General features: G+C 40.3%; 1 protein-coding gene across 5 annotated transcripts in view; it reads right to left on the reverse strand.

The window, feature by feature from the left end:
- STYX (serine/threonine/tyrosine interacting protein) overlaps nucleotides 1–11,988 on the reverse strand; it is a 55,126-nt gene extending 43,138 nt beyond the window's left edge. For 4 of the 5 annotated variants that reach the window (XM_088839907.1, XM_055435488.2, XM_088839906.1 and 1 more), the window contains exon 1: nucleotides 11,614–11,988. In XM_088839907.1, the coding sequence (XP_088696033.1) occupies nucleotides 11,614–11,670 (57 nt within the window). In that variant the 5' untranslated portion in view covers nucleotides 11,671–11,988. Of the gene's footprint in view, nucleotides 1–11,344; nucleotides 11,578–11,613 lie in introns of those variants that run through there. The other variant, XM_055435489.2, reaches the window with a different exon arrangement.
- Between the last annotated feature and the right edge of the window lie 1,735 nt (nucleotides 11,989–13,723).

Genomic DNA, 13,723 nt, shown 5'->3' on the forward strand with positions numbered 1-13,723 from the left:
GTCATCAGCGAACAGTGAAAGTTTTACTTCTTCTTTTCTAATTTGTATTCCTTTTATGTCTTACAGAGTCGGACACGACTGAAGTGACTTAGCAGCAGCAGCAGCTGCTCTGAATGCTGTAGCCAAAACTTCCAGAACTATGTTGAATAGCTGTGGTGAGAGTGGGCACCTTTGTCTTGTTCCTGACTTTAGGGGAAATGCTTTCAGTTTTTCACCGTTGAGGATAATGTTTGCTGTGGGTTTGTCATATATAGCTTCTATCATGTTGAGATATGTCCCTTCTATTCCCACTTTCTGGAGGGTTTTTATCATAAATGGATGTTCAATTTTGTCGAAGGCTTTCTCTGCATCTATTGAGATAATCATACGATTTTTATATTTCAGTTTGTTAATGTGGTGTATTATGTTGATTGATTTGTGGATACTGAAGAATCCTTGCATTCCTGGGATAAAGCCCACTTGGTCATGATGTATGATCTTCTTAATGTGTTGTTGGATTCTGATTGCTAGAATTTTGTTAAGGATTTTTGCATCTATGTTCATCACTGATATTGGCCTGTAGTTTTCATTTTTTGTGGCATCTTTACCAGGTTTTGGGATTAGGGTGATGGTGGCCTCATAGAATGAGTTTGTAAGTTTCCCTTCCTCAGCAATTTTCTGGAAGAGTTTGAGTAGAATAGGTGTTAGCTATTCTCTAAATTTTTGGTAGAATTCAGCTGTGAAGCCGTCTGGACCTGTGCTTTTGTTTGCTGGAAGATTTCTGATTACAGCCTCTAGTTCCGTGTTTGTGATGGGTCTGTTCAGATTTTCTATTTCTTCCTGGTTCAGTTTTGGAAAGGTGTACTTTTCTAGGAATTTGTCCATTTCTTCCAGGTTATTCATTTTATTGCCATATAATTGCTGATAGTATTCTCTAATAATCATTTGTATTTCTGTGTTGTCGGTTGTGATCTCTCCATCTTCATTTCTAATTTTATTGATTTGGTTCTTCTCCCTTTGTTTCTTGATGAGTCTGGCTAGTGGTTTGTCAATTTTATTTACCTTCTCAAAGAACCAGCTTTTGGCTTTGTTGATTTTTGCTATGGTCTCTTTTGTTTCTTTTGCATTTATCTCTGCCCTAATTTTTACGATTTCTTTCCTTCTACTAACCCTGGGGTTCTTCATTTCTTCCTTTTCTAGTTTCTTTAGATGTAGGGTTAGGTTATTTAGTTGACTTTTTTCTTGTTTCTTGAGGTGTGCCTGTATTGCTATGAACTTCCCCCTCAGCACTGCTTTTACAGTGTCCCAGAGGTTTTGGGTTGTTGTGTTTTCCTTTTCATTCATTTCTATGCTTATTTTGATTTCTCTTTTGATTTCTTCTATGATTTGTTCATTATTCAGCAGCGTGTTATTCAGCCTCCATATGTTGGCATTTTTAATGGTTTTTCTCCCGTAATTGAGATCTAATCTTACTGCATTGTGGTCAGAAAAGATGCTTGGAATTATTTCAATTTTTTGAATTTACCAAGGCAAGATTTATGGCCCACAATGTGCTCTATCCTGGAAAAAGTTCTGTGTGCGCTTGAGAAAAAGGTGAAATTCATTGTTTTGAGGTGAAATGTCCTATAGGTATCTATTAGGTCTAACTGGTCTATTGTATCTTTTAAAGTTTGTGTTTCCTTGTTAATTTTCTGTTTAGTTGATCTATCCATAGATGTAAGTGGGGTATTAAAATCTCCCACTATTATTGCATTGTTGTTAATTTCCCCTTTCATACTTGTTAGTAATTGTCTTACATATTGCGGTGCTCCTATGTTGGGTGCATAAATATTTATAATTGTTATATCTTCTTCTTGGATTGATCCTTTGATCATTATGTAGTTTCCTTCTTTCTTTTCACAGCCTTTGTTTTAAAGTCTATTTTATCTAATATGAATATTGCTACTCCTGCTTTCTTTTGGTCTCTATTTGCATGGAATATCTTTTTCCAGCCCTTCACTTTCAGTCTGTATGTGTCCCTCGTTTTGAGGTGGGTCTCTTGTAGACAACATATATGCGGGTCTTGCTTTTGTATCCATTCAGCCAGCCTTTGTCTTTTGGTTGGGGCATTCAACCCATTTATGTTTAAGGTAATTATTGCTAAGTATGACCCCGTTGCCATTTGCTTTATTGCTTGGGCTCGAGTTTATACACCCTTTCTGTGTTTCCTGTCTAGAGAAGATCCTTTAGCATTTGTTGGAGAGCTGGTTTGGTGATGCTGAATTCTCTCAGCTTTTGCTTGTCTGTAAAGCTTTTGATTTCTCCTTCATATTTGAATGAGATCCTTGCTGGGCTGTAGGTTATTTTCTTTCATCACTTTAAGTATGTCTTGCCATTCCCTCCTGGCCTGAAGAGTTTTTGTTGAAAGATAAGCTGTTATCCTTATGGAAATGCCCTTGTGTGTTATTTGCTGCTTTTCCCTTGCTGCTTTTAATATCTGTTCTGTGTGTTTGATCTTTGTCAATTTGATTAATATGTGTCTTGGAGTATTTCGCCTTGGGTTGAACCTGCTGGGGACTCTCTGGGTTTCTTGGACTTGGGTGATTATTTCTTTCCCCATTTTAGGGAAGTTTTCAACTATTATCTCAAGTATTCTCTCATGGTCTTTCTTTTTGTCTTCTTCTTCTGGGACTCCTATGATTCGAATGTTGGAGCGTTTAACATTGTCCCAGAGGGCTCTAATATTGTCCTCATTTCTTTTAATTCGTTTTTCTTTTTTCCTCTCTGTTTCATTTATTTCTACAATTCTATCTTCTAGCTCGCTTATCCTGTCTTCTGCCTCTGTTATTCTACTGTTTGTTCCCTCCAGAGTGTTTCTGATCTCATCTATTGCATTATTCATTGTATATTGACTCTTTTTTATTTCCTCTAAGTGCTTATTAAACCTTTCTTCCACCTTCTCAATCCTTTTCTCCAGCTTATTTATCTGTAACTCCATTTTGCTTTCAAGATTTTGAATCATTTTCACCATCAAAATTCGAAATTCTTTATCAGGTAGATTCCCTATATCTTCCTCTTTTGTTTGTGTTGGTGGGCATTTATCTTGTTCCTTTACTTGCTGGGTATTTCTCTGCCTCTTCATCTTGCTTATATTGCTTTCCTTGGGGTGGCCTTTCCCTCTTCTGGCAGTTTGTGGAGTTCTCTTTATTATGTAGTTTCCTCGCTGTGTGTGGGGTTGGACCGGTGACCTGTCAAGGTTCCCTGGTTAGGGAAGCTTCTGTCGGTGTCCTGGTGGGTGGAGCTGGATTTCTTCTCTCTGTAGTGCAATGTAGTGTCCAGTAATGAGTTATGAGATGTCAGTGGGTTTGGAATGACTTTGGGCAGCCTGTATATTGAAATTCAGGGCTATTTTCCTGTGTTGCTGGAGAATTTGCGTGGTATGTCTTGCTCTGGAACTTGTTGACCCTTGGGTGGTACTTGGTTTTAGTGTAGGTATGGAGGCCTACACTAAATGGACGGAGGAGCCTGATGGGCTGCAGTCCATGGAGTCGCTACAAGTCAGACATGACTGAGCAACTTCACTTTCACACATTGGAGAAGGAAATGGCAACCCACTCCAGTGTTCTTGCCTGGAGAATCCCAGCGACGGGGGGCCTGGTGGACTGCCGTCTGTGGGGTCACACAGAGTCGGACACAACTGAAGTGACTTAGCAGCAGCAGCATGGAGGCGTTTGATGAGCTCCTATCGATTAATGTTCCCTGGAGTCAGGAGTTCTCTGGTGTTCTCAGGATTCCAGCTTAAGCCTCTTGCCTCTGGTTTTTGGTCTTATTCTTGGAGTAGTCTCTAGACTTCTCTATCTGTCATTTCCAAGGTGGTTCCCTCTGCTTTAGCTTCTGTTTCCTGGTCTCTTCATTGTCTAATTTCCGCCCTGATACTAGGGGGTGGGTGGACACTTTTTAAGGCTCAGTTGTTCAGTCCTGTTCTGGGAAGGGAGGAACGCTGCAGACAAATATCTCTGGCGTCTGTGGGGAGTGCTCACAGCGTCTCGGCCACACTGGGTTTGCCCCCACTCACAGCGCATGTGTTTTCCCAGTCTATACTGCACAGGCTCTAGGTTGCTCTGCCGGGAACTGTCCGAGGCCGGCGCTGGGTTGTATGCACTTCCCAGGTCTGAATGTCTCAAGTTCAGTTTCTTGGGTACTCCACAAAGGCGCAGACTTAGCTGGGTCTGTGTTTTGTGCCTTCCCCAGTCCGAGCAGCTTAGGTGACCAGGTGTTTGGGGAGTGCGGTCGCTGCAACTTATCGCCTCCCCAGTCCCTATCGCCTCCCTAGTCCCCAAACTTACCTTCCTTCTCCTGAATTGGCAGGTGGGTTCTTTACCACTAATGCCACTTGGGGAAGCCAGTGGGCACTCAATAATTGTTGAATGAATGAAAAAAAAGTATGTGTGTTTGTGTGTAAACATAAATGCAAAAATTATATAATTTCTAGAAGAAAACATAGAATATCTGCAACCTTGGAAAAAGGAACAATGTCTTAAAGAGGGCACAAAAGGTACTAATTAAGCACAAAGGAAAAACAATTTAGTAAATTTGATTTCATGAAAATTAAAAAATTCTGATCAACTGAAATATACTGCTAAGAAAACGAAAGATCAAGCCACAAACTGAAAGAAAATATTTGTAGTACATATATCCAGCAAAAGACTTGTACCCAAAATACAAAATACCAACAATAAAGTGAAAACCTAAAATGGGAAAAGAGGTGAATAGACATCTCATGGAAGAGAACTAAAAGGCCAGTATCACATGAAAACATGCTCAACATCATTAGTCAGTCATTAAGGAAATTCAAATTAAAACCACTACATACCCACTAATGACTAATATTAAAAAGTGATAGTACCATATATGTTAGTGTTGATGTGGAGCCAGTGGGACTCTCAAACACTGCTGATGGGAGTATAAAATGAAATGCTAATAATACACCTACTCTATTAATTGAGCAATTCTTAACAAAGATTTGATAAAGAGAAATGTAAACATATGTCCACCAAAAAGACTTGTACAAGAATATTCAAAGCAGCTTTATTCATCATAACTCCAAATAACCCAAATGTCTATACATAGTATACGCATACAGTGAAACAGTACTCAGCAATAAAAAAGAATCAACAACTCATAAACACAACAGAGATGAACTTCACAGATGTTATGATCAGTGAAAAAAGTCATAAACAAAAGTCTCTTTTGCATGATTCCATTTATATGAAGTTCAAGAACTGACAAAACTACACTATGGTTATAGAAATCATAATATTCATTGCCTAACATGGGATGTAGTAGGGGTTGCTTGAAAACATGAGATAACTTCCTATGTTGGGAAAAATGGTCTATATCTTGATAGAAGCAGTAAACACTGGTGTATATATTTAACAAAACTCACTGTACATAATATCTGCATTATACTCCATGTAAATTTTATCTCTATCAAAAAAAGAGAGAATCCGGACAAAGAAGACAGATTACATATAAAGAAAGACAATTCAACTGACTCTGATTTCTCAACTACAAGAATGAAACGCCAGAAGACAGAAGAGTAATACATTCAAAGTGGTGAAATAAATGTTAGTCTAGGACACCTATTGAGAAAATCATCTTTCAAGAACAAGAGTGAAATAAAAGACAATTCCATACAAACAAAAAGAGTTTACTACCAGCAGACTCTTATTCAAAGAACATCTAAAATATGTTTTTTTGAAGAAAAAGTACTGCTGTCTTTATTTTACATTTCTATTTTAGGCACTGAGAGCCTACATAACCTGTCTTCAAGTTCAAGTAGTCTGACCCTATAGAGTCTATTATATTCATCACTACACTATACAGTCTCTCAGTAGAAGGAACTATAAACAAACATATAGTTATATTTTAACAAATATAGACTATATAAGATTATGATTAGCTTATAGAGATTAATAGAATAAAGTATATAATTTACAAGCCAGTAGAGGGATAAATGTAATCAAACTGTACAAACTGAATGTTTATCTGCTTTTATAACTTACCAATATATTATAAACTTTTTATATTGAAAAATTTTTAAACAAGTCAAATACTCTTGTCATTTTAGTCACAGAACCCTTAACCATTGAGCACAGTACCTGCACAGAATATGCACTGAGGAGAGTCATGGCACTAGACTCTATGGATCTTACTTTTTTCTTTTTTAAAGATTCTCTGCTGCTGCTGATGCTAAGTCACTTCAGTCGTGTCTGACTCTGTGCGACCCCATAGATGGCAGCCTACCAGGCTCCCCTGTCCCTGGGATTCTCCAGCCAAGAACACAGGAGTGGGTTGCCATTTCCTTCTCCAATGCGTGAAAGTGAAAAGTGAAGTCGCTCAGTCATGTCCAACTCATAGTGATCCCATGGACTGCAGCCTACCAGGCTCCTCCATCCATGGGATTTTCTAGGCAACAGTACTGCAGTGGCTTGCCATTGCCTTCTCCGAAAGATTCTCTAGCAGCCTTATATTCCTGAAAAACTTGTCAGAGTTGTGAGAAAAAATGTGATTAAAGAAATGTGTACTTTTGAATTTACCAAAACTGAAATCTGTACATTATGTGTGACAAAAGAAGAAAAACAGAGGAACATATACAGAGAAGTGGTGTACATATATTCCAGGGGATATGAGGCAATATACCTGATGGCACTTAAAGCCACAGAATAAACATGTGCTTCTTTCTGGTGTGTCAATTTTATCATAAATTCCACCCCCATCCAACCCTCCCAAGGAAAAAAATATTTTCACTGACCACTAACTTAGAATATTCTTGTTAAAACAAACATGAACATGTGGAATAGAATTCAAAATTTACATGAATTTTTAGGTGAAACAAGAGGCTTCAAATAAATTTTGAGCTTCTCATAAGGTTGTATTTGGTAGAACACGTATGCTGTATTTACAGAAGAGAAGCAAGCAGTATAGAAGAGAAAGGAAAATTACTCCCATTCACCAGACAGACAAAAATTACTCCTATTCACCTGTTACATGACTTGGTGTAACAGGCATGTTTCCTTCGAAACCTAGAATGTTTTTTTCTCATAGAAAATTTCATTTGGAGCATTTCCTGGTGCCAGCATCAGATTCTGATCTCAGGAGTTTACCTTCTTTGTTTATCAAGCCTGATTACTACCTACAGAACAAATCTTAAACTTGCCTTGTCTATCAATTCTGCCTTTAGATCAGGACTTTGAAAGTCATTTATGTTCAGTCTTGCTCTACCAGACATGTATATGTCTGAACATGTATCTAATACCCAAGTCTTGCATATATCACACTCAATCTTAATCTCAGCCTGCCCACATTGTTTCAAAAATCCATCTCTTTAGAGATGGTAGTATTAATAAGGCAGACTCCCATTATAACTGATATGATGTATTTTGAGTTACTCCTGTAATTAACTAGTAGAAGCAATTTTCCAAACTCTTGGGGTTGCTGGGGGTCGGACACGACTGGGCGACTTCACTTTCACTTTTCACTTTCACACACTGGAGAAGGAAATGGCAACCCACTCCAGTGTTCTTGCCTGAAGAATCCCAGGGACGGGGGAGCCTAATGGGCTTCCGTCTATGGGGTCACACAGAGTCGGACACGATTGAAATGACTTAGCAGCAGCAGCAGCTGACTAGCAGAGCAGTCCAACTATGTTTCTCAAACCAAAGCAAGCCAGTTAAGCCAGAATATCCTTAACTGTGAAACACACCATGCTTCTGATGGGAATTCACAAGTAAAAATCCTTCAATCAATATGAACTAGAAGATACCACATATTAAAACATCTTTCAGGCTCTCTTCTCAAGCAAATGCAATTACATGACCTATAAAATCACACTTAGGGGACAGAAAAAATGCTGTAAAAATGTTCAAAGACCAATAAACAAATAAATGTACCAAAGGATACAGCCTTAGGCTGATTGAAACATAAGTCTGGAAATACCAAGAGGGCTGCTTGAACAACAGGTTGGGGCAGTTAAGGAAAAAAAAAAAAAATCAGAATACTATACCTGAGCTTCTCTCACCACCCCCCATGCCCCCAAAAAAGGTCCTCTCCAGAGTAAGCTCTTTGTTTTAGATTCCTGGCCTAGCTCAAGCTCTGCTTAAACCAAAGGACCAAAAGAGATTTTTACTTTAAAAATGTGAGGGTTGGGAGGATATGGAAAAACAGAGAAGTATTTAAGTAAGAATCTTCGAAATCAGTTATTTCTAAACCTAACTGCCATTGGAATTATCCAGTTCCATCTTAAACCAATCAACTCAGAAAAGGAGCCCAGGCTTGATTATTTTTTAAAAGTTCCTTGAGTGATCCCACTCTTGCTGTTTATTCCCTCAGTGGTTCCTGACTCTTTGTGACCCCATGGACTCCTCTAACCCACCAGGCTCCTCTGTCCACTGGATTTCACAGGCAAGAAAACTGCAGTGGGTTGCCATTTCTTTCTCCAGGAAATCCTCTCAAACCAATAATCAAACCTGAGTATCCTGCATTGCAGGCAGATTCTTTACAGCTGAGCCACTGGGGAAGCCCAGCAAGTGCTACAGATGCTTAGAAACCTGGGGGTTGAACTAATTTGGAGATGGGAGAGTGGACACAAGGAACTGGCAAAATTAGGGAAAGCTCCTCCGAAGAAATGATGCCTCAAGTGGGATCTAGCCCAAGAGTAAGTAGTTAATCAGGAGAGGGAAAGGGGAATGTGCTGGTAGTCATGGCAGGGGAAAATTGTAGCTTAAAGCTCCTGCTGCTGCTGCTAAGTCACTTCAGTCGTGTCCGACTCTGTGTGACCCCATAGACGGACGCCCACCAGGCTCCCCTCTCCCTGGGATTCTCCAGGCAAGAACACTGGAGTGGGTTGCCATTTCCTTCTCCAATGTGTGAAAATGAAAAGTGAAAGTGAAGTCGCTCAGTCATGTCCGACCCCCAGCGACCCCATGGACTGCAGCCTACCAGGCTCCTCCATCCATGGGATTTTCTAGGCAATACTACTGGAGTGGCTTGCCATTGCCTTCTCCGTAAAGCTCCTGAGGTAGGGGGAAAAACAAAGAAGCATTCCAGAAATGGAGAGAAGGTGACTATGGATAGGGCCCGAATGGAGCAAGGGGAAGAGTCGCTCATAACACGATTAAGAGAGGCAGGTGATGCCAGTTCACACAGGACCATGCTGATGACATTAAGGGTTTGAACTTCATCCTCAAAACAACAGGAAATTACAGCAATTTTAAAGGAATGACAATCTTTTTGCAAGCTGATCTAAATTTCTGCTAGCAACCATCCTGGGAAGAGTGCTCTATCCAGTATGTCAAGAAACTTGGAAGTAATATTTTTATAGAGGTGACAGGATCATAAAGTTATCATATCCTGATTATATCAATCATTAACAGTCTTCACTGAAATCACTATACTTGAATTTCTTTTTTACTTAAGCAAGACTGGAATGTGATTGGGAGTGTTCTTATGTAGAAAAAATTATGCTGGCTGGTTACCATAATCGTGTTTAAGACTTTACATATTTCACTGGAAATTAAAAAATTAACATTCTGTTTTATTAGTCACTTTATCATGTGTAATTAACAAGATGCCCTACTTATGATTATTTACAGTTCTGTCTGGCCAGAAAGCATCTTCTATCTTCTGTAAAATGCTCTCATGATCTCGGTGGGAGGGCTACTAATGATACATTTCAGTCCCCTTAGCCCAGGAAGTATGTGACCTAGACTGGATCCCTCACTGTATTCACCCCTTTCTGGCTCTCCTGACTGATCCCAAGGATAAGCCAATCCACTAGATTTTAAACACCAAAGCTTACAGAAAGGAGCTTTTTCCCCTTAATGTGAATGCTCTAAGGGTCTGATCCTCAAGCAACTGATGGTCAAACTCCATACCTGTGGAGAAGCCCAAGAAAAAGAACAGATCTTGACAGAAAATAGAGACAGGCATTAATGAAAGGCAGGGGCAGTACTGCTGCACTTTAATACCATCTAGTCAAGTCACTGAGACCAGTTTGCACTCCAAACTTTCTGCATTTAGTTACTTCTTTTCTTCCTTGCTTAAGCTCCTCTGGTTTCTGTCACTTGTAACTGAGAGATAACAAACATCCAATGCTACAGAATAAGGAACGAACTGGCTTTCAGTAGATTATATAAACATCATTATGTACTAGGATTAAGTATTACTCCTCTCCAACACAGGAAAGCAGCAAGCAGGAAAGATGTAAGCTGTATTCCTCACTAAGATTTTTACAGTCTTTGCAAGGATAAAATACATTATTTATACAATAAGAGATTATATGCAAAGTCTGTAAACATTTTAAACTAGAATTATTAAGACGAGAATAGGGAAGAATTGAGGTGTATTTAAAAGGACAATGAATTAAGAACGAGGCGACCAAGGTGCACCAGTTCAGTTCAGTTGCTCAGTCGTGTCCGACTCTCGGCGACCCCATGAATCACAGCACACCAGGGCTCCCTGTCCATCACCAGAAAAACCACTTATTCTTAGTAAGCTACAATTTTTCATCTTAGAAGTGGGAAAGCTCTACATTATTTCTAAGGTGCTAGTGTTGAAATTACTGAATCATTTCAAGGATATAAAAGCATACTTTTTATTCACATTATTCCATATAAAAGAAAAAAGTATGAAATCATTTTTAACCTAACTTAAATTCTACCTTTTCCTCTTCGAGTATATTCTTAAAACATGAAATTCTCAAGGATGATCATCACAAGCAAATGATCCCCCCCCAATAAAATGATCCCCCCCCACAAAAGAAGACATTCAATAGAATGAACTGCCATAAACTTAATGATCTCTTAAAAGTAGAAATTTAACATTTCTTTCTTGAGACTACTAGAGCGCATTCAGTCTTAAGAAAAATTCTAATTTAGTAGTCTCCAATACCATAAAGTATTTTAAACGAGGAACAGATGCGGGAAAACTCAATACAAACGTTAGGGAAGAAGTAAGGTGGGATAAAAAGGACCCTGAGTTAGAAATCAGGATACCAAGTTGTAAAGAATTTTATTCCCCATATTAATTTCCCTCCAAAGGGCAAGTTTTTTGACTGAAGTTTTCACATTCAAATGAGCTAGTTTCGTGACATCTTACTCTGATGATCACGGCTTGCCACAAAAACACCAAATATCAAATCAAACCAAAACAAACCAACTACTTCGGGAAACTTGTTGAAGACACACTTCCAAGTTCAGGCCCCACATCAATTCCACACGTGGGCTCATGTGTCCCACAAGTCAATCGATGACATCAAAGATTATCCCTCAAAATGAGATTAAAAACATACCCTTGCATTGCTATGGCAATAAAAGGGTAACCTTACTTCAAGGAAGTCCTCGACGCCGATCTGGGGGAAAAGCACTGAAGTACACCAGACCCGGCCCCGGCGTCTCCGGAGGGGAAGAGGAACTCAGGGAGCCGTGGTCGGGGCAGACGGCCCCGGAGCGCGAGACTCCGCCCCGGGGTCCCGAGACGCCCTCCGGGGGCAACAGGGCTACCAGTAGGTGAAGGCTCCGACGCTTGGGGCCTGGGGTTCCGCCCCTCGGCGAAGAGCCACAGAGGCCTGTGCGTGTTGGTCACTGACAGACTCACCTCGGCGTCTTCTTTGCACTGTGGCAGCGAGGGGAACTCCAGCTTCACGTCCTCCATGGTCCTGGCCCGCGGGTTTGTGGGTGGGGCCGGGCAGGAGTGGGAGTTACCCGCCGGCCGACCCTCGGGCAGACAGTGGCGGTGAAAGGAAAGGTAGACCGGAGGACTGACCGGGAGGCAGCGGGCTTACAACTAACACACGCAGACTACAGGGCCCCGGCGACTCTGGGGACAGCGGCGGCGACAGCCGGGAAGAGGGTTGGGCGGCTCGTACCCGGCCGCCATGCTGCCGCCGTCTTCCTCCCCTCCGTGCTTCCGCGCCCCTCAGGCCGCAGAGGCTCTAGCACCAACACGAGCCCTACAACCGTCTCCCCTCCTTCCCCCGCTCGCCGTCCCCGCGCCGCCCCAGCCAATCCCAGCCTACGCTTGCCTTCGGTCCGCCCCCCTGCGGCCGCCAGGTGTCAGCACGGCCGCCGCCCCGCCCCTTCGCGAGCGCGCAGACGCGGGGGGCGGGGCCCCGGAGGCGCCCCGGCGGGAGCTCGCTGGGTGTGGAGGAGGTGAGGCTGCTGCAGGAGGGAGAACTAAGGACGATCTGGGAAAGGCAGTGGGCTAATTTGAAACAACTCTGCCCTTTCCGGATCCAACGCAAATCCCTACTTTGGTGTAAGAACCGGAAGACATCCTAGCCACCATAAACTGGCATACGAAAGGAAACTATAGTTTTCTCCCCTCTTGCGAATCCTGCGCAATCTGCGGTGAGGTACCAAGAGTAATGAAGAGTTACCTGAAAATTATGTAATGCTATACAGAGAATGAAACACTATCACTTTTAAGCAAATCGAAACGGTGTACTTCTAACAATACTTGGGAATATGACAACTGGAAATATTAAGAAAAAATCTTAAATAAGAACAATTGATAGCTTACTAATTTGTACATAATGCTGAAGGTCTCTTCCTTTAATTTTAAGCTTATTACACTTCAACGTATTATTAAACTATAAACTATATGGCTTTCAATATCTTTTTAAAAGGAGTTTGAATCAGTTAATACTATATTGTTAATAAAGTTCAGGTATATAACACTTTCTCTGGGCCGAGGGAGATAATGGTATCTTTTTTGTTTATAAACAGATGAAAAAAATTAAGATTAGTGGAAGAACCCACACTTAAGACGTTCAAGATTTGTACACCAAACTTACTCTTTAAAAAACGCCCCCCACCACCACCAAAGTAAAAAAGTGAGAAAGTCATTCAATAACTGAACTGCAAATAACAAGGGAAAGAATAAAAAAGATCACATTGAAATCTGACCTAAACCTGACATCCTATCACTTTTTATAGTCATATTTATGAAACACACTAAATAGATAGAGAAATAGAACTGTTTAATAATTTTCAGTATTAAATGGCTAGTTTGAGGGCTCCATTTTCTTTACCACTATCTATAAACAGTTTTCGTTTAGTTATAAAAAGGCACACATTATTCTCCTAGCAAGTTTTTTATTTGAAGAATGATTTTATAATTACCTAAGTCATATTCATTTCTTCAGTGTTTACTAAACTGAAGACAGTTCTTTTTTTAACTGCACCTTTAATAACATAATCTTAATTGATGCCCAATAATGATTTCCTGTTGTAATTTGTTAAAGCTTTAACTGCCACATAATATGAGAAAGAATTGTGTATAGGTAACAGAACTTTTGTTTTGAACTTCTGACATCAACATCCCCTACATCAGACACACTGAGCCTGGTATCCATAGATACCTAGAGTCCATGGGTGAGCTTGGGAAATAATACATCTCATAAGTTTTAATATATGCAAAATTGTGTGTACATATGTGTAAATTTTTCTGAGAAGAATGTACAAACCTCCTCAAAAGCAAACTATCATCTTACAAAAATCAAGAAAACCAAGTCACATTTAATAGCAAACATTACTTTTAATCATAATCTTAAAAAAAAGGTTATGGATGTGCATGTACTGTATCAATCAACTATCATACAGCCTAATCATAGTAGGCAAAGAATAAAGAAAGACTTTCTGGAAGGAGGAATATACAGATATAGACTCTCTCGCTCTCTCTCTCTCTCTCACACACACACCCCCAT

This window comes from Moschus berezovskii, chromosome 9 (genome assembly GCF_049115385.1).
Source record: "Moschus berezovskii isolate FMDL1 chromosome 9, NW_MosBer_1.0, whole genome shotgun sequence".
In the NCBI taxonomy this organism is placed as follows: Eukaryota; Metazoa; Chordata; class Mammalia; order Artiodactyla; family Moschidae; genus Moschus; species Moschus berezovskii.